General features: G+C 43.6%; 2 protein-coding genes across 3 annotated transcripts in view; both read right to left on the bottom strand.

The window, feature by feature from the left end:
• ALK (ALK receptor tyrosine kinase) overlaps positions 1 to 21878 on the bottom strand; it is a 751299-nt gene that overhangs the window by 215701 nt on the left and 513720 nt on the right. The window lies entirely within an intron of this gene.
• The window catches only part of GALNT14 (polypeptide N-acetylgalactosaminyltransferase 14), a 63242-nt gene continuing 54190 nt past the window's right edge, over positions 12827 to 21878 (bottom strand). Inside the window, exons 10-14 of the mRNA XM_019613452.1 lie at positions 20430 to 20522; positions 19102 to 19185; positions 18084 to 18228; positions 14460 to 14579; positions 12827 to 13886 (exon numbers count right to left, since the gene is read on the bottom strand). Coding sequence (XP_019468997.1) covers positions 13725 to 13886; positions 14460 to 14579; positions 18084 to 18228; positions 19102 to 19185; positions 20430 to 20522 — 604 coding nt within the window. The 3' untranslated portion in view covers positions 12827 to 13724. The remainder of the gene's footprint in view (positions 13887 to 14459; positions 14580 to 18083; positions 18229 to 19101; positions 19186 to 20429; positions 20523 to 21878) is intronic.

A 21878-nucleotide genomic window follows, 5' to 3' on the forward strand; every position in this document is an offset into this window, starting at 1 on the left:
ATCACACAGTTTTCCTGCAGAAACAGACTGTGTTCTACCCAGTGCTGTGTCTGGTCTGTTAGCCTGCTAACCAGATGCAGAAAACTTCAGTAGTAATGGTACTTATTGAAAAAGGCGTCAATCTCAAAACAAATCATCCCACTCCATCCAATTCATTTTCTGGGAAAAGCAAAGAAATAACAGATGCCAATGACTTGGTGTAGGACAAATCTGCAAGATATTCAGATACAGATGGGCAGTGAGCGAATTAAAAAGCTACATGTGTGATAAGAAGCTGAAGGAAAGTCTATTGCTACAGTTTGACAATAAGCAGCCCACAGATGTTTCTTCCTAACTCTGGATTGTATTCTTAAGGCACAGGCCAACTACCAAGGATTTTAATGACTTCTTATTTTCAGTAGCACAAAACATTTACAGGTCAAACTTGTTTCAGTCAGAAAATGGAAGCATATTGAGTGGCTTAATGCATTCAGACTAGCTAATCAATGCATCAGCACAACTAAGATTTTGAATCTCAAATACCTTCCTCGGAGCTGCTCATAGACTGAAAAATTCATAAATCAGAAACGAGTAATGGCTGTATTCAGCAAATAATTTCAGACAGCAAATACAGCATAGAAGCACTCAATCTGTCTGTAGGAAGATCAGAAATGATGCAACATGACTTTGGCTGTCCTCTGGGGAATGATTTGCACTCATGAGAAACCCTAGCTATTTGTCTCTCAAGACATCAGCCCTGAGCAGCTGTGGAAGCCTGGTCCAATCCAGGACGTGATCTTAGCAGTCACAGCAGTTGCCCTACAGAAACATACTTGAGAAAAGGCAAAATAGCACAAAGACACAGAGGGGTGAGGAAAGCGTGTGGAACAGGTCTGCAAGCAGTGAGGAGGGGAGAAGGCTGCAGGTGCAAAAGCAGAGATTGCCCTGCATCCCTTGGGGAGGGAACCACAATGGAGCAGGGAGGAAAGAGTAGGAGACAGGAGCAGCAGAGAGGAGCAGTTATGGGCCCACCACAACACCCCTCTTGGCACCCCATGACACTTCAGCACCTCCAGCACAGAACTGACCCATAAACACGAGGCAGCTCTGCCTCCCAAACACATGCCAAAATGAACTTGCTTTCTTCCCTGCACTGGTCCAATTCAAATGAAAATAACCTGCCACTCGCTGCACCAGCCCCAGCCAGCGGAGCAGTTCAATGCCAAGTATAGGCTTTACTGTCAGATGCTCTCTGTTTAGTTGAGCTCTACTTTGCTGACTTCTTGTTGCTGTTGCTCCTGTTTTGTTCATGGCTTTGCTGCACTGAGTTCTGCTGGTCTCCCAAGGGAATAACTCACACTGCAGTCAGTGAATGCCACCGACAGAGCGTTTTCACTGGAGTCCAGTGTCTTCTCCAGTATTTATCACTTCAGTAGCCTAATGAAGGTGAGATGTAATTAGAAAGGCATCAACTGGACTACAGAGTTTGTTTTGCAATTACCTATACAGCGGGTAACCACTGACACAGAACAGTGCCTCCTCCAAAGCTGGCAAGACGTGGCATAAATGTTCATCGTTGGATGACTTAAAGTGACCCTATGCCGCGTTCTGTAATTGCTGCCTTTCTTCCTAAGCACTTGAAAGCAAACACAAAACGATTGAGCTCGTCCCAAGGCAGCTTTTCCAACCAATGGAGATGGTTTATATCAATGCAACTAAGCCCATATAACTGTCACCGTAATATCTTTCCCACTTGCACGGTGATCAGCAGTGATTTCGCTTGAGTGATTTTTGTCTGTGTAAGCAACCTCAAATGAATGTAACAATAATAAGAACTCCCAGCAGAGCAATTGCCTTTGCAAAAGAAAATAATACTAAAAATCTCCAAAGCACACACACAACACTTTTGATTGCACACACACAAAAAGAAAAACAAAATGACTGAGAATTAAAAGCCATTTCTGAAGTCTCATTTCTTCCGCTCGTACTCAAAATCAGCATTCGTATTTAGGGTAAAGTTATTTTAGGCAGTTGCCAGGATGACTGACCCTTATTTAAGGCTGAATGTCTGAAGGCACAAAGAACACTAGCACTAGATAATGACCTCCTGCTGCTAAATATACACCATGGTTTATTGCTTGATAGACATCATGCACTAACGATAGCTAATGGTGCTGTTAAAAGACAGCTTAATGCTGAGTAGAAGGGAAGGTTCATTCAGAAGCCTCCTGAGCCCAAGCACCACAATACAAAGCATGACTCTCTCTTAAAGATCCAAGATTGCTTCCAGGTGTCAAAGAGTAGTTTTAATTTGTTTAATCCCTGACAGCTAGCCATACTAGCAATTACTTCAGAGAAACAAGATCATTCTTCAGCAGGATGAAAGCACGGACTTTGGTATCTGGCTAATATCATGAGTGTACTCTGATCCGGGTAGCTTTCAATAACCTGTTGTACTTGCATCCTTCTGACACATCATAAGATGGATTTTAGTTCAGCGCAGAAGACTGACAAGAAGTAACACTGAAAACAGTAGCTCAGAAAGTCAGGAACAGTGAAGATGTAGTCTGCAGACATAACAGTTCAGGCTTTGCTCAGGCTTGCTGTAAAGTAAAACTAAAGGATCTTGTGCCAGAATGAATGAGATGCTTCCATTTGGTTCATCACAGTAGGATCTTCCCAAGTTCTTACAAAGCTGAGGCCAACACCCATAACTAGACCAGCACATTCAGCTTCCCGTACAGATGCAGCACTGACGACTTTCATCACTTTCAAGTGAGACTTACTGACATCTCATGAGTGGAACGGCGAAATCTGAGTTCAGTTTACGAAGCTCTTTAAATTTCAGTTTTGGAGACCCAATTCTGGCTTCCCTGTACTTTGTGTAGGAATCCCAACTGCACGAAGAGGACATGAACAAGGTATATTTTGGAGAAGTGCTTTTTTTGTTTTATTTTTAAACATTTCTCTTGCAGGGTTTTAGGTGCCCTCAAAGAGGTAAGTTTAGGTTCTCTCTTTCTCTTTGTTGATTGAAGACAGTTACCTGTTACCCTCTAATCTTCCTGCTTATACTTACACTGGAATAGACAGTGGGACCTGCCATTTGGAGATAGCATATTTTATTTCTTATACAGATATCTCATAAGAAAAGCAATATAGATTGCCCCTACAGGTGATAGCCTGCTGCAGAAGTAAGAATTTGCTGTAATGCCATACAATGACAGTGATGGCTCAGTGAAAGCGATGTTGTTAATTGCAGCAATTAAACAGTTATGATATAATTAATGTAAAAATCACGCATGGCTAAAAACCAAACGTATTTTTAATTCCTGTTGAGATCATATCAAATCTGCTGTTATGATGTGATGGTGGATGATGGCTACAGGGAATCCAGGGAACAGTGACAGGCTGTTGAGTGATGGGACGATCTAGTGGGAATGGCAAGGAAACAGAAAAGGACTTTAACAGGACAAACTGAGCTCTACAAATGAAGAAAACCGAAAGAAGTCGTGCTATAGGAAGACCTTTCAGATCTGTGACCCATAGCAGTAGCAGATCTTATGCCTCACAAAGCCTGTTGCAAGGACTGGCATCAGCCTTCAGCACAGTAAAGCGGACATTTGATGTTTCCTCGTTCCAGATACACAATAGAAACAAGAATAGAAAAGTCAACTCGTTCATTTTACTTTTGGTAAAGAGCAACTTCTGGTGAAGAGTAAGATTTAAGACATGCGTTAACTTTGCTTAACCTACATTTTGTATTGCCAGTTTAGTGTATTAACAAATGTCTAACTTGAAAGATGAAAGAAACAAATTGAAATTGATATTATAGATAAGAAATCTGTATAATATTGAAGAAACTTCAGAAATATAGTATTCCCAGATTTAAAAAATAATTTTTAAAAAAGAGGTGAGGGGCAAATAAGTAAATATAGTCTGTTATATCTGCTCCATGGCTGCCTCAGCTCTCAGATTGTAGCTGTAGCTTGGCTTTTAAATGTCAAAAATCTGTCTTGTCGTATTTCAAGCTTTCTTTCATCAGGGCAGTTATAAGTACACGCTAAAAATACACTGAGAAAATCTGTTGATTTTTTTGTGTGATGCTCAAAGTCAATTTTGTCAGCCCACGAATGCAGACAGCCACATCAATCAGACAGCTATGCCCAGTAACTCTTCCCCATACCCAGAACAAAAGACTGTTACCATGATTGCCATTTTCATTGCACAGCAGTAGCAGAACTGCAAAACCAATTCATAGGGTTGTATGGATGTGCTAAAGGCCAAGAGGGTTGTGTGTTCATTGGACCTACAAAAATACTTTGGTTTTGCAAAACTGCACTGAAGACATGGCCAGCTCCCAAGCCTTCCCTACAAATCCAGCTTGAAATACTGCTATGCTGAGTACTAATCTTCTAGATCTACATTATTTATGCTTCCTGTAGGGTAACTTAATGTAGTGATAAATGAAACCACGTTGCTTGCTGTGTATTAACATATGATTTACTGATTGGTCTTCTTATAGACATAGACTGCAGTCTCAAGGAAAAAGGAAGAAATGAGCAATCTCTAGACTAAAAATACAGAGTGCACTTTAGAAGACAGTTTGTGTTTCTAGCACAGTTTTCTCGAACATTTTTCATACTCTGGCCCATGGGCAATCTCTTTTAACCAATCTCTCTGTTCTGTACTCAGAATCCTGTCTCTAGTTTCTTATCAGGTCACTGAGGTGGAACTACTGAGGAGCATTATGATTCAAAATGACTATGCAATATACAACTTCGTCCTCCATCACTTCAGTGTTTTTGTTTATTTGTCTCTGGCTAAACACAGCAAGTCCTGCCGTCCAGCATAATGGACCCAGGATTTGCATTCATGCAAGCATGCAATATTACGGCCATCTGACGTAATGGACATACCTTGTTTGGTGTCTAAAGAGGAGTAATGGTTTTCCATTTAGATTCTGTTTAATAATAAATACACTCCTGACATTGTTAAATGATAGCCTGCTCCTAATAAACCCCATGCTGATCCGCTTGTTTGTTGAAGTGAGTAATTCGTCTTCCTGGGCTGCTAAGATGTTAGCTGGGATTGTAGAGACAACATGAATCAGACAAAACCAACATGTCCCCTGCTGGTTTGCTCATTTCCTCTCAGAGAGAGACCGGAGAGTCTTCTCTTCACATTACAGATCTTGTTATTAATTGATTTCAATATTAATTGCTCTTAAGGCTTGGTGGGCCACATACATAAGAAACACGCACAGAATTCCACGCGTGCACTTCTCCCAGGATACATGGTACCAAGCTGTAATCTTTTTGTGTTACTGAATTAAGTATCTGTGGCCACACTGAATCCACCAGAACAAGCAGAGTAATATAATTTTTGCTTTTGATTTTCTATCAGAAAGAAGGCTGGGGAGGGGGTTGATGAAGGATCATGATATCCTCAAACCTAATTATGATCTCAGTAGCTCCCGAGGATTTGGTTTATGAAGTGGCTCATAAATTTGTTATCATTACATCCATGAATACCCATTGGTCTCGTGCACTCATAAGGGCTTGTTTGAGTAGTTTTAAATTAGTTTATAATAAAACAGATTTCAGAATGCTCCTAACAGCCAAGTGCCCTGGAAAGAGCAGCCTCCATGGAATAACTGCCTCAACAGATCTAACTTCTCACTCCATCAGAGTATCACTGAGAGGAAATGGGCTCTCACCAGCTCTGCTGAGACTGACATGGGTTTCCCTTGAAGCAGTCTCATCACATCAGGAAGGTATAACAAACACAGCACGTGCACAACTTACCTCCAGGAACCCTGGAATCCTCCAGAAGTTTTTACCAGAAGCCCGGGAAGACCCTGAGAACCTTGCAGGCACCTTGCACATCTCCCTGGGCCCCAGCACAGCTGTGGATGGAGCAGTGCCACGTTTGAACACATGGAACACAAGATTTAGAAAACGGAGCTTTTAACTTACCATTGCCTCACATCAAAATAACTCAGGGCTGGCCAGATCACTTAGCAAGCAGTCCCTTCACCTACATCCATCCGTTCACCTGCAGCTGCTGCTATTGTTACTTGCCACAGAAAGCTGCAGTCAGGTTAAGGTCACATCCCCTTTCCTTTCCCAGTCCGATTACTACAGTTCAGTGGTCACACAGCACCCACAAAACATGCAGTCTTGACACAGCTGAGGTTGGCAGCACTGTGCTGAGGGAACAAAGGGAGTAATACTACACAGGAGTTTTACTGCAAATGCACTCCTGTCTCCAGCACCAAAGTACCATCCTAAGGCCTGCTACCTTTTGGATACCTAAAAATTAGATGTTACTAGATACCAGGACACTATTGCAGCAGCAGGTACTATTACAAAAGGCAAAGAGGCCTGGGAGCAGTTACTGTGGTGTTTTCTTCCTTGCTGCTTTTTCCTCTAAAACATACATTCAATTTCACTGCTCTCTGTAGGTTAACTGCCAGAGAACCTAAACCAAGGTGGCTGTTTCAAAATGGAAGGCTCTAAGGGTGGAAGAATCTATACAAAAAGAATAGGCTCTAAGGACAGAATTATTAGCTCACGGCAGGAGGAGGGGAGAAGACATACAAGATACTAAGTCTAGCCAGAGAGAAAAGCAGAGTACACCTGCAATTCTCCAGAGACAACACTTACCATCAGGTGGAATCTCATGGACCAATTCCCTGCTTCCTCCTAAAAGCACCAGGAGCAGGCTAGCATATGACTCACAATACAAGCCCCTCAAAGCAGTCAGAGCTGCTTCACTTACCTTAGCAGAATGCTCTGGGTTACACTACCAGGCCTCGTGAGTCTCTGTAATGTCTTTGGGAAATAAGATACACCTGTCCTGAATCAGAACAGATAGGCTTATCTGATTTCAAAGCCAACTCACAGTTGAGTAGAGATTAGATTGGCTGTAAGAAATTCTTGTTATTGTGCAACTTGTTATTCATGGTAGGGTGAAAACAGCTTCAAAGGTGATCCTATGTACTCTGAAGGATATCTTCTTATATCTAATGTACTTTATACTAACCAAATTGGTTTTTGCTTCAAGCATCTCTCTGCAAAAGAAAATCAATTTCAAGTTGCAGCATCTTTCAAGCTAAAGATCCATTGCAAACTTACTAAGTGTTTGGCAATGCAAAACTGCAGAAACATGACAAGTAATGCCCATGTCAATGTATGCACTGTGTCCAAATCAATGTTTGACCTCCAAGAGTGGAGCAATCCTCTGCCACTCTAACAATGTCCCTAACAGAAATGAAAATATGGTGTATACGCAATTTGTTTTAACCCTCACAACAATCTAGGGCAGCAATTTTAAGCCACTAGATCAGTTGTCCTTGAAAATAAAAAACCCTCAAAGTGCAGAATGTTGACCCAACACTTACCAGGCCTTCCTCATCCCCAGGAGTAGGTGATTTCATGCTCAGATGATTTGTGACATCCTTCACTACTCCGTAGTCTTACATGGCCTGCTGCAGCAGGTCTCAGAGCTCCACAACTTGCTGTGCATCTTCTGAACTCAGCATGTTTGCCCTCTAGCTGCTCTTGTGTCTACAGACCACCTGCTGGTGCCTCCCATCAGTGCCAAACCTCCTGTTCACCCTAGACTGATCACAGCCTTCCTATCTCCACTCTCCAAGGACTGCTAAGGAGGTGAATGCAACTTTAGGAGAGGATCAGGAGCACTTGTACAAACTGAAACTATCACTGCTGTGCAGCCTTTGCTGAATGTTCTGAGCTGTGCCCTTGATTCCAGCAGCTTTGGGCAGCTAAAGTCCAGCAAAGCTTGTCGTAACTATCTAAATTGTGTTGGCTTAGTGAAGAGCAATGTTAGTAACACCTTTGGAGCACATTGTGCCTGCATGCAGTTTTGGGGCCTGTGTTTAGAAAAAACAATTATCTCTCTACAGAAAATTATTTCAACAGAAAATAGGCTGGATGTTCATGAAGGTGATCCAGAAATTGTCACAGAATCACAGTTCATGAAAACTGCTTGAAGTACTTCTAGCATAGGCTTATCTAAAAGCATTTCAAATGCAACAACAGCGTTACGCTACCAGGATGATGACCACCAGTAAAATGGGCTCAGGCAACTTCTCTAAAGCAATGAGAACTGGATATCTCCTGCAGAGACACGCAAAAAGTGATATGGGTTGTTATGTGTCTCCATGGTGACAGCTAGTTTGCAGACTGGAGTGCACATTCAGTGCACGATACAAAGCCACTCCGCAGGACCACTGCAGAGTCATGTGCTCTTTTCAGTAAGAAAACCGAGGATTGAGGGGACTTTGTTCTGGTGCTCTGTTACAAACCGTGGCGCAGCACTGAGTCTCTGGGGCTGGATTTGCAGCTCACTCAAAGCACAGCCACTCTGGCCCATGGCTGGATCTCATTCCCGATTTGTAGATGACCATACCAGAGTGCTAAGGTGCCCTGTGTACTCTGAGCATTGCAGCAGAGACATCTGCTACCCTACTGCAAAGCAACCATTTTTTCCTACCCTTCTCTTAAAAATATGCTTAAACTCATTTCTACTTGACTCCATAACCTGTGGCTCACAAACAGTCCTGATTTTGCCATATCCTTTTTTTTACATGTATCAGGTTGCATGTAAGCTTTCAGCCCTCCTTTTGCCTTTTTTTTCCTCCAGGATAGGTTGGTTGGTTTCACAAGCATGTTTAACTCTGTACACTGGCAAAGTATTGCCTATGCACTACTTTAACATAAATTACAGGAAAATCAGTCACTGCAATCAGTCAGGCTTTTATTCTTTCAGAGTCCTTGGGCACTTCCAGTGAGAAATGGGACAGTGGACATTTGGGGATCATCGGTAAGCCTGGAATAATTCTACTGGATTTCAGCCTTTACATCTCGAAGTAAGCTGGCCACTCATATCAGACTTCCTTAAACTCTTTGGCCATTTAAAGCAGCCACATCATTTTACAAATGGGGCTGGGTTGACCATTCGAATGAATTAACTTAGCCTGAAAATTAATGACCTACAGTTTCTTCTACCACAAATATTCATTATTAACAAATTGCAATCTGCTTGATTTTTGCTTCCTTTACTGCCTTACAAAAATCCAAGCCCACAGCTGTTCACTACAGCTTTTGAGATGTGAAGCTTGAGCAACACAGGTCCTACTGCACAGCTGTGGTCAGAGTCACAGACATGAAGGAGACAAGTCTACAGACTTGGGTCACCTAGGGCAGCCAAGGGCTCCACCCCATTTCTCACTTGCTCCAACTACTTGAGGGAGGAGAGAATCAGAAGGGCAAAAGTGACAAAAACGTGTGAGTTAAGATAAATATAGCTTAATTACTGAAGAAAAAGGGGAAAAACAAAACAAAACAACAGGTAATGCAAAGGTCACTTGACACCGGCAGAATAAAGCTCAGCTAGTTTCTACTTTGGAAACATGTCTTCCCAGTTCTTTCCAGTTTTATTACTGTCTGTAACATTATGGTAGGGGATATCCCTTGGGTCAGCTTAGGGCAGTCCCAGCTGTGTCCCCACCCAACCTCCTGCCCAACCCAATCTGCTCCCTGGGACAGCAGAGTGAGAACAAGAATGCCCTGAGGCAGTGCAATCACAGCAATCATGGACACATTGCTGTCTGTTATCATCACTGCTTTGGTCACTACAACACAGCACTGTACAGGCTGCTATGATGAAAATTAACTTCACTCTCACCAGATTCTGTACAGACAGATAAAAAAGATAATAGGGCTGTCAGTCCATTGCTAGCCCAGTACTGCTACTGCTATGCACAGCAAAAACTAATACATAGGTATCTCTCTGTTCAAAACATTCAGCCTTCAACAAAAGTTTGAGAAATTGAGGTGGGAAAAGGAATCCAAGTTACTCCATTGAAAGCAGTGGAAGGGTTCAGCGCTCAGGACTTCAAGCATAGTCCTCCAAGTCTTCATTCATTGGCCCCACTTTCCTGTTGCCACATTAGGTGATCAAAGACGTCTGAATTCAGTTTCTTTCTCTTTAGTACTGAATTATTTCACCTGCATGTTTTAAGCCATTGATGCTTTACGCTGTTATTTTATGGTACTGTGCTGGCACAAAGAGAGGATGAGCACAAAGTATCTGGAAATCAGACCAACAACAAGGTAGGATCTGTAAGACCTCCCCCAGCCCAACGACAACCATGTAAATTTGATCCCACTGGAACATGGATCGCCTTCGGGAAGGGAAGTCTAAGGTGCTTTGTGTTGTGTTTGCATAACCTCACTGGGCTCTTAGAAAGCCAGTGGTAATTCCAGCCCTGAGTTTCCTGTTGTTTTTCCCAAGGGTTTTTCCTCAAGGTAGAAGAAGTGACTCATAAGAGCTTATGATAATAAAAAAGAATAAAACATTTCACAAAGCCTAACATCCAGGATTAGAACCATGTTTCCTACTTTATCTTGCAATGGTTCAAGTAAATGCAACACATTACCAAAAGCATTACCACCAAATGACATTAGGGATAAAAAGGTATCACGGTGTGATAATAAATGTCTAGGGAGTGAACAAATATAAAGCAAAAACACTCATCTGTCTCCAGTGTGTTTTAATAAGTTTTTTAATAAGTTAAATAAACTAAAAGGGTGAGTTGGATTTCAGCAGCAGTTAACCTTTCCCCTGACACAATGCAGATTCTCCTTTTAGGGATGCTAAGCAGAATATTTGCTAAATGCCATATTGTGGCTAACTTGGGAGCTTGCCAGTTCATTGCCTGCTTATATTAAGTTTCCCAGGTGATACTTCAGGCTTCTCTGAAAACCTTGCTGATCCATAGGGCTAATTTCATTTCCTAGAGCATAAAACATGCTATATTCTAAGGGTTATGGCCAACAGATGTGTAAGACAATCATTTGCAGCTCCCTGGGTCTAGTCTTAGCCAAACAGTGCAGCTTACTGGTAGGAGATGTTGTGTCTGACGTCACCTCTTCCACTGCTTGCCTTCCACTATTGCAAAGAAGTTATCAACATAATGCAGTTTTAGAACAGAAGGGGTCATAGACTCAGAGAATCATAGAATATCTTGGGTTGGAAAGGACCTCAAGGATCATAAATCTTCAAGCCCCTGCCACATGCAGGGCCACCAACCTCCACATTTAATACTAGACCAGGCTGCCCAGGGCCCCATCCAACCTGGCCTTGAACACCTCCAAGGATGGGGCATCCACAACCTCTCTGGGCAGCCTGTTCCAGCACCTCACCACTCTCACAGTAAAGAACTTCCCCCTGATATCCAGCCTAAATCTTCCCTCCTTCAACTCAAAACCATTTCCCCTATTTATTATCTACTGTTTGAAATCAACTATTTGAAAGGGGGTTGGTATAGCATTCAGGTTTCACAAAATGTGAGATAGTTCAAATAGTTTCTTCCTGGAATATATCCCTGCAGCATGGGTCTGAGTGTTCAAGCATGCAACTCTAGTGAGGTAGCTGTTTCTGCTAAGGCAAAAAGGACCATTACCTGTTTAGACAGTTTTGGCTGTCGGCAGGGGTGTTTTTGTTCCATGTGTACAATCATGAAACTAGAGAGGTCAAAGCTCTGCGTCAGAATGTACCCACAGGGTGCTGGACTTCAAAACTGATGCCATACAGTTCAGCTAAAGCTGGGTCATCTGCAAGGCAGCAAGCAGCATTTTGGCACCAGCAGTTTGCCAAACCCAGGCTGCAGGCCTGCACAGGTGTGAACACGTTAAGCTGCAAGCTCTTGGGAATTGCTTCTCCTTACAACTGCTAGATGGGGAATTATTACAGCTTGGCTGTCATCACCAGTGTGAAAAGTAGGTGTGATATTTCCTGGTTCAATTAAGTCGGAACCCTCGTGGAATGAGACCATTCCATTTTAAGTGCTTCCCCTTTCCTTTGCAAATTGGTGACACGGAAACAATGCAATCTACTGCTGTGAAATGACAGCTTACTCCAGCCCTTCCATAACAGAAGCCCTTGAGGCTCACACCAAGGGAGCTTGATTAGGTTAGTAATCACTGCAGCACATAGAAAGCACTTATACCCTGAGACACGTTGTAAATAAAGACTTATGCTGGTTCTGCCCTTAGAGCCAGGGAGATTTAAGCAATATGGCTTTTTTCCAGTGCTGAGGGAGGAGAAACTGAGGCAGTAAAATCCTGAAAGCCAGCAATTATTCAAAAGGGGATGCTGAAGGCACTTGAGGGCTCAAAGCTTGCGATATTTTACCTAGAGTTTGTAGCACAGGAGCAAAGGACAGGATTTTCATTAAACCCAAGAGCTCTTAGGGGCACAAACTGTATTTTTCTCAAGTGATGCTGACAGTCCTATGCAAATTCTCTCCAAGAGAGAATTGTTGCCACACAAGAGCTGTGTGTGCTGTTGGTGCTTCACTGCCCACCCTCCTGCTGCTGTGAGGGATCAGCAGGTTTTCTCCTAGTGGGGATGCCTCTTCTGAGGTCTTCTGTACTTTTCTCCTTTGGCAGCCACAGCACTTAACATGACCACTAGTTAATAATTTATCTAATTACTCATCTATCAAAACCCGAGGAAATAATCTCTGCCAAATAATTTCAGTTGGAAGAATTGGGGTGAGAGTTACTTTGTGATCCAGGGCTCTCTGCCCACAGGTGTGACTGTGGGAGCCCTAAATCCTTTCTTCTGTACTTTACATCTGGTGCTATGAGATATTTGGGAAACAAAACCAGGTAATTCCTTCACCTGTCCCTTCTTTCTCAGAGCAATCTCTAGTTTTATTTGCCCCCTCCATTCTTTTGGCAGTGGGACATCACAGGAGTTCCTTCCTCTGCAGCCAGGAAATTGGGAAACATAAATATGACACAATTACCTTAAATTACCAAAAATATTATTTTTATGGAAGAAGACTTAAAATTTGACTTGTTCCAGACATGAAGCAGCGAGAGATACATAGTGAGATTATAGGGGAGTTTCAATGACCAAGATTCACCCATGGCCTTCAGAGAGCAGGAATAATTCTGCTCCCAGCTTCACAGTGGTTTGTATACTTTCATCTCACACACTGAACCCTCTGTTTGCTTGGACTTTGGAGATTCAGTCACCCCAGTTAGCACAGAGTTAGGACAACTCTGCTACCTGCCAGTTTGATCCTGGCCGTAGCCATAAATGACTGTCCTGTGTGTGCCTATACATATCCGTGAATCAAATACAGATCTGAATGTACAACACAGCTCCACCCAGACTGCTATCAGAAGACAAACTCAATCACAGCAATAAGAAGTGCAAGATAACTCAACGTTTTCCACTTGTTCCCAAGTGACATATCTTAGCAGCCCATGGCACATCCCTCCTCATGCACTTGCCTCACTCCCCAAAGCTATGAAGACGCTTGTTTTGCTGAGTCCAAGTCTCCTTTGGGTATCCAAGGCTCTTCTATCTGTTCTTCCAGTGAGATTAATAAATGCTATACACACTGAACTTCTGCAGGGCCCATCTGAGGAGCCCCAGTGTCCCTCTAAAACATGTCATCTTGGTTTCTTGCCATCCCTTCTTTTGGAACACATGACTGCCAACAGACCAATAACACCTACATGCCTTGCAATCAACATCTGTTCTTCAACCTGCAGCACCGTGCTTTTATTTGATTGATTCCTCTCCTGACCCATAATACATAGGGCTCCCCAGTGGTTTTGCGTTTGAGCACTATCTGTTGCATATTGGCTGTGTGTAGCAAGTCTCAGCGCCCAGCCCAGCTGGGTAAGTTCTCAAGCAGGTCAAGACATCACCATGTCCCAGCGCTGACTCATGGCTGTGCTCTCACAAGGGTTGATGACGAGTTCTTTGGTGCTCTCATTCGTGTCCCCAACGGTCTCAGTGTCCAAACAGAAGCGTGAAGCTATATGCTCAAGGTGTGACCCAACTTTACCCCATTGCTGCTGAAAGACACACGAGAGGAGAAACAGGGGTGAACAAATTTCCTCCTCCTCAATACGCTTTTATTATGCTGCTCAGCATCCAGAGACAGTTGTCACTAAGACTTTTTGCCTGACACAGGGAAGCACAGGTCTGCCCAGCCTATGCCAAGCAGATGACATGCTGAGCCCTTCTCCCATCTGAAGCACTCATTTAAGCTCAGCCTCTGCTTGGCGTTAGAAAGATAATGTATTACTAATGGCTTTTTCTCCAGGTCACTGGTTCAAATGCCAGCTCAATGATTAACTGCAGAGAAACGTTAGCCTATTCTGGCTGACTGGCAGCCCATGTGGACTAAATTGCCAGTTTCAGTTTGACTTCTGCAGATAAGTATCCAGATCACCACCTGCACTAATAGACATCCTTATCAATACACTCATTTAAGAGGTAAAGGGCTGAACAGGCTAAAGTCTGTGCTCCCAGACTGACTGTACTTCCCTGAAGTCAGAGCATATCACAGTGATTTGATGTGCAGTGATATTATGCTGCAAGAAAGGGAGCTTCAGAGAAAACAGAGAGTCAGTGAAAGGGCTTACCTGCTTGTTGTCACTTTCTTTGCAAGGTGACAGGAGCACTGGGGAGCCAGGGAACAGGGTATACACAGACAAGCACAGCTGCTGCTGACGGACTTGGTGGTTGTATGTGTATGTCCACTCCTGCAAAGGGAAATAAGAGAGAAAGGAAATGAGAAATCAAGGTTGACTGTTGATATTCCTCAACTTGGAAAGCAAATACTATGGCCTGGATCCTGCCCCTTCTGAAACCAATCAGAAAACTCATTGGCTTCAAGAGGCACCAGGACACGTCACTAGGGATGCTCCAAACCTCTCTAAATCTGCAGCTGTCACTGGCAGATTGCTGCACCAATGCAAATGTCCCTGAAAGTAGCTAGAAGAAAACTGTTCACACGGTAAAGATAGGCAGAACTGGGCTATAGTTAGGTTTAGGTTATTCCTGGAAGCTGAGAGATCCCTTCCCCTGATGTTCACAGCAAGGTAAACAACACTCCTATATGCCTGTAACATTTTGTACAAATCAAGATAACTCATTTATTAAGCACGTAGTAAGCAGGAGAGGGTTTGACCACTAGGAAACTATAACAGATTGCTTTATTGCCATTTCTAGTTTAATTGTTGACTATCTTTAATAAATTCTTCAGGCTAACTTTACAAGATCTTGTTTTTCTCATTCACCTGCAACAAGACTGAACTCCAAATGTTTGCAGCACTGATTTGCTATGACTTTTGAACTTCACTCCTTGACTTCAAAACAGACAGTATAGGCATTTAATTCCTTTAATAAAAATCACGCTTCATTCAGGTCCTTAGCCATTTAGAAGGGAAAACATATTCTTGCACAGCAGACCCAGATCTACAGGGACTTCACACTGTCCTCCTTGCATCCTATGCTTCTTAGCCTACTTCTTCCCACCAGCTAATAGAAATTGAGCCTGTCTTTCTGAACAGCCTGCCCACAGATTTCTCAGCAAGAGCTGCCCAAGATTTCCACACAGAACAAGCATTCATTTTCAGAGCTACATTTTGCAACTCAAGGGCCTTCTGGCAACAACTTCTTTGTCAGATGGAACAGAGTTCACCTGATCCTACAGAGAAGGCGTTCCAGACATCCCAACTGTGCACACTGTCATTCTGGAAAATCGTGCCAAATTAGTCCTGCATCTGTGAAGAACCAAGCCTTAAGGGGCGAATTCCAACACCTGCTCTTGGCACCCATGTTACTACAACCTGCTTTGAAAACTATTTTACATTTTTAACCAATTGCTCATAGTTTAGTTCAGAACAGGGCCTGATAGCACACCCGTAGTTGTGAGGCTCTTCAGCACCAGCAAGCAACTAGTGTCTGTGTTGCATCCCTCAAATGATTCAAGGAGTGGATTCCCTGGCCTCTATAACCTTGCTTCAGGGGCATCTCACAGAGAAATGCTTCTCCCAGAGGTTTTCCACACTTAATTCCAGGCCAGGCACTGCCCATGCCATCCCATTACTCATCTTGTCTCAAGGAAGGACCATCTTCTCATTCAACAAGGCTCCATGGGATACACAGAATGGTTTAAACTCCTCCTAAGTTCTTTATCCTAAGAAGCTGGGCCTACAAACTAGATATGTGCATCAGCTCAACAACTGACACTGGATCCCCCACCCTTGCCCCCAGGATGTCCTGCTACTCTTTTACCTAAACTGACAGATTTCCACAAAACTCTTCTATTTTGACAGAACGGCTTTTTATGGAAGTGAGTCCTGCTGAAAATGTTCTATCCACTTCTGATCAGTCTTGTCACTTTTCAGCCCAAAATGAAAGCCAGAGAAAATAATGCTTAAAATTAAGAAAGTCTGGGGAAAAAAAAAAAGACACTCAAATGCTGCAGAATGCATTAAAAACTTTGAGTTAAAATACAGGCAAGTGGCCATGCACATTTTTATCTCACCTCATCTCTTCGATTATTTCTGCCAGTCAGGATGAAAAATACTGCTTTTTTCCCCATGAGAAACTACGGTATGTTCTAAACTCTGACCCACTGAGTGCTCCCATGGCTACTCAGCAGTAAGAGTGGCAGAGCCTCTCTGTTGTGGTCAGCCCCAGGGTCCTCCTAAGAACAGAATTGTTTAAGGAGCTAACATGGCCTCGGGAGTGCAGGTCAGGCTGCAGAGATGCCAGCACGATTGTGAGCTGATGACAGACACAGGGAAACAGACAGGAGAGGTGAAACTGAGACCAAAGTTTGCTGCCCTTTCAAAGACAAAGCAGCTTTTGCTGAAGTGGTGGCAGAGCAAGGAGTAAGAGGGTGCACTGGGAAAGCTGAGCTACCAGCTGCACACCGCAGCCAGCAATTCTCTGCAGCCTCAGCTAACTCTAACCCACATCTGAGGCATGTGACTCTTTTTCAAGGCTTTAGTGTCATTCGAGCAGGCACCTGTCACTACTATTCTGCATCATTCAGAAACAAGGAGATTATTTTAAAATGTGACCTTTGGCTTGGCATGGCAGCCCCCAGGCCTAGCAAGAGGCAGCCCGATGCGAGCCCAGAGAAAACACCTTTTTCTTTTTTTTTTCCTTCAGCAAAGTTGCCCCTGCAAAACATGATGACCTGCTCTCATTAGCTTGCTTCTCTTACTGTTGCTATTAGGGATGTATAGTCAAGTGGAAGTAAGCGCACCACTTCACATTCAACGACTTCATGGCACCCCCAAAGAAGCAAGTGATTGTTATCCTCCCTGCTTTATAAATGGGAACAATGAGAGAATGCTCTGACATGCCCCAAATCACAGTGGGAGTCTGAAGCAAAGGCAGATTTTGAAGCCACATCCTCAGGGTCCCACTCCAGTGACTCCACTGCGAGGCACACGTGCCTGCTCATGGCTCTAACATTTCCTAGAATATGATTTGGAGAATGCATGCTGATTCACACAGCTTTTTCTTGTCTCAGTGAGACTGAAAAAAAAACCAAGATCATCCTCATTAAATTCTCAATAGTTTAATGGGCAATCTAACACTGAGAGAACACAGACTATGAAGTTATAAATACCATTGCAATTCAGTGCATTTTGAAAGAAATTAGGCTGAAAGATGAGAGGAAATTATAGTTCTCTTTGTCTTCCTCTGATCTCTGCAGATGGGCAGCAGCAGGATCTCAGCTCAGGCTAGCAGAAATAGGTGGTCCAGCCTATACTGGGGCTTCTGCCCCAATCCCTGTTGCTGCCCAGGGCCTCCAGCAAAGTGAGGTAGATTACCAAGGTTGAATGGCACACTCTCTCAGGAAAGGCAGCAGGGTAAATCCAACTGAGGGATTTAGTAAACTGAGGGAATCACCTTGGATCTGCTGCCACAGAATCACCCAAATTGTCCAAAGGGGTCAGAAGGGATCTCTAGAGATCATCAAGTCCAAGCCCCTGCTAAAGCAGGTTCCCTACAGCAGGTATGCAGTCTCAAGGGACAGTGATAGGGGAAGGTCCCAGCTCTGATCAACCCTCGCATGCTTTACCTCAAAGTCTGCCTATCCAAATGGTCAACAAAATATGTAGGAGGAAAGTATTTTCCTCTTCTTCTATGTAGACAATTGAGATACAAAGAAATTAATCGACTGCCCCACCACCTACAGGAAGCCCATAGCTCCACAGAGCCTGACTCTCCAGCCTTCTCACCTGTGCTATTGCTGACGTGCCTTTGCTGGTGATACAAGGATTTAAGCTCAGGATGGGTAGCTCTTGGTCTTCAGACTTGTGTGACTCCAAGCAGCTCTGCCTTTGCCTGATCATCCCGGTCTGATATAGCAATTCCTCAGGAATCCCGTGGGAACAGTGTGAAAACAACGGCCCTACTCCTTCTGGCAAGTAGTGTGCTCCAAGGGAATGGGATGAAGGAGGTGTTGCCATACCATTCACCTTCAGATAAGAACTGGTGAGATCTATTTCAGCAACAAACCACTACAAGTAGTACATGGCCGGGAACATTGCAGAAGCAGCATTCAGAGATGGATGATCAGCCTTTGACAGGGGAATAATAAATAACTGTGCAAAGCAAACAGAGGAGCAAGGAATGAACTGTGAGCAGGCTGATGGTCAGCTTTCAGCCTACAGGAGTGGGAAACTGTATAAAAAATGACTGCACAGTGCTGGCATTCTTTTTCAATGCTGCCACGCAGTGCCACACTTGGCAAAAAAGCCAGAAAACAGCAGTAAATCATTCTCACACTGTAAGTGTGCATTCAGTCATTGCAAGTCCCTGGAGGCTGCTCCAGAAATTGTGCACCCTTTCTATGTCTCCTGGCAGTGACTGCAGGAATTGGTGCAATTGTTTCTGGACTATTTTGCAGCTGTGGAAATGTATATTAATGAAAGTATCAGGCTAAGAGTAAGCCAGAATCACCCAAATACATGTTATCAACTCCTGGCACTGAGAGTCTGATAACAGCGAGGTCCTGCACCACAGAAATCCATAGCTAAGACTGCTTATGGAAAGCAGGATCACAAATAAAATACATTACATCATGAACAGGCGGTGTTGAAAATGAAGACAAAATTCACCATGCCCTCCTGCGAAGCCCAAGGGAGGAGGTGGGGTGCCTGTGTCTGGGCAAGAGGGAGGTGTGGGGCTGGAGGAAAGGAGAACTTTCTGGGGCAGCAGGAATGGGGCTTCCTGCTGGAGATCAGACATTCATACCGAAGTTCAGGGTAAACGTTGTCCAGGTACCACTTGAAGCTGTGGCATTTCAGCCTCTTCCGCAGCTCCACTCTACTCTGAATGCTGTGAAGGCACAATGAAGATCACGAGGGTGAAACCCAAGGCCCCAAAAATCCAACAGATGTGCAGAAGCAGCAAACACTAGAGCATCAAAAACACTATTTCCTGCTGTCCTCTGCATGAGCTTGGTTGGTTGCTTTGATCTCTGTCTCTTTGGAGATCTCATTTGGTAAAATGCCATGATGACATACTGCCATTTTAACAAGGAGCCTGGAGTTTAGGCAGTGAAAAAGTCTATAGAAAAGCACAGCTATTTAAAAAATGATTAGTAACCAATGTATGTTATCTACTATATGTAATGAAAGCATTAATTTAACATAGTAATGTGCTAGGAAGTTAATACATGCTATTATAAATTACTCTTAGTTTATAGAACTACAGAAGGCCTTGATTCACAAAAGCACTTAAATACAGCTTTCAGTCACTAGAAGTTAATCACATGGCGATATAATTCTTTCTTATGTTAATCAAGGCTAAACTTCTGCTGCTGAGGTATCATACTGCAGAGTGATGTTTCCCAAACTTCAGCTCCTCTTTGGGCCAGCTGAAGCTGGTATGGAGTTGGTATGACTTCCAGTACTTTCCTTTTACATAGTTTGTCTTCCCTGCACCTTCATTCATATGAGTGGGACAGAGCTGTTACTTCATCCCATGCTGAGGGATGGGAAGAGGATACAAATTCAGAGGAAATAGGTTAATCTCTAGGATTGCAATTTATTTAGCATGGAAATGGAAGAGTAGCCAGAATGAATTTTAGTTTGGATTTGGACTCTGCTGTGATCCAAAGGAAACCTTCTAAAGAAAGAAAGAATATAAGAAAATGAGAAACAAACACAAATACATACATGTTTCCTGATATGGAGATGTTTCTGATGGTTCAAATGATGAATGGCAAACTCCCTGAATATAAAGCATCACTCCTTTCCAATATTCCTTTGGCAGGTCCAGAGTCTGATTATTTTCTTGCCTCTCAACTGCTAGCAAGACCTCCAGACTTTCCCCCAAACTCTGCTGTGGGATCTGAAGTACTTGTACCCACACCAGGGGCAGGACATGGGCAGAGGAGGTTTCCCTTATCGTGACTTGGTTCGCTTCAAGATACAATAGTACCACATACGAGCTGTTTATAACTTTCATCGCTATGCTCATTAGCTTCTGCCTAGCATTAGTATTTAATTCAGCGTTACTGCAGAAACAACGCGGCAGGTTTCCTGCAGCAGGGTGATGGCAGCAGGGAGGACACTTACTTTCCATAAGGCCTCCCCTGGGCCGCGGGCCGGGCAGCGTAGTAGTACTGTTTGAACTCATCCATCCACACCTCTGCAGTGCGCTTGGTGTTTCTGAAGGAGGCAATGAAAGACAACTGATGCCAAGGAAGCCTCTGAGGTGATGCCCACACTTTCTAAACGGCATCAGCTCTTCCAAGATGCTCTCCTCCCAACCTCAACTTTGTCTATGGCTTCACACAAACCACCTGTTCAGCCCTCACTACCAGAGAAGTTCCCTCTCCTTCCCATTTCTCCAGGCACCAAACCTAAGATGCCACGTCTTGGGTGAGGAATTCACCATCTCAAGCTCCACTGCATGTCTTGCATCCATCACGCTCAGAAGTGTGCTTTCTCTTAAGCACCATCTCCCAGGCAGGCAGGCTTGAGGTTGTATTTTGTGAATGGGATTGAGCTCTGAAAACCAGTGCGAGACGTGCCAAAAATTGAAAGCAAATATTTCATTTGTGTCATTCCTGTCATTGTGTCAAAGCAGGACTCTCCTGCTTTTTTAGTTAACATCTCTGTTTAATCAAAAATACCATGGAGCATCAGGTTGCCAGAAGCTGCTTCTCCACTCAGTCTACGTATTACTGCATTAAGTTTGAGTCTGAGAGATATCAGAAGGTTAACCACAGCTCAGCTTTGAAAACCTATGGATACATTTCTGCAGACTGCTTTTCAATCCCTTGCTTATCCATGGTGCTTCCCATTCTCCTGCAGTAGTTTAAGTGCTCTTGTCCAAAAGATGGCTGTCACAGTGCCTACATCTGGATCTAGCATTCTGCATAACTCAGGATATTTTTGCCTGCCTTCCTGATCTCAGAAGGTTTTACAGGAAACAAGGGAACAAACACCAAGTCTTGCACCTCGGTGTTGATTCAGGCCTACCCAAAGCTCACATCCAGCCTTATCTGCAAGAGTCTTCTTTCAGAACTAAAACCAAGAGTATCCCTTGGTGACCCAGATTTGTGCCCTTCTGCTACCCTGTGCCTCTCAGTCTGTCTTTCTGAAGTGAGGTGACAGGGTTACCTCAGCACGCTCAGCTGAAGAGTCCCCATCGTGCTCCAAACACTGCTGGAAATGTTGTATTAGGTGTAACTGGGAGGTGTTGATTTCACTCCTCCCACATTGCTGTCATAAGCAATGCATGCTTGAGCTGCAGAGGGATCGGGTCAGTGACAACCTTGCTGCAGCACCCTAAGTCCTCATAAATCTGTTGGCTCAGCGAAATACCAGGAAACTGACTCTAAAAGGAGCACCTGGTGTCTAAGTACATACAAAAGCAGTTTATCTGGGAAACAACTCTGCATTATGTCTGAGTGCCCCCAGTGTTTTACTCTGTCCTTTACTTAAGCAACAGCTTTCATACTTGAGCTCCAAAAGAGGAGGAAATCCCTCCCATCTTAAGCAACTGCTCCCCTTATCTGC

This window comes from Meleagris gallopavo, chromosome 2 (assembly GCF_000146605.3).
Source record: "Meleagris gallopavo isolate NT-WF06-2002-E0010 breed Aviagen turkey brand Nicholas breeding stock chromosome 2, Turkey_5.1, whole genome shotgun sequence".
In the NCBI taxonomy this organism is placed as follows: Eukaryota; Metazoa; Chordata; class Aves; order Galliformes; family Phasianidae; genus Meleagris; species Meleagris gallopavo.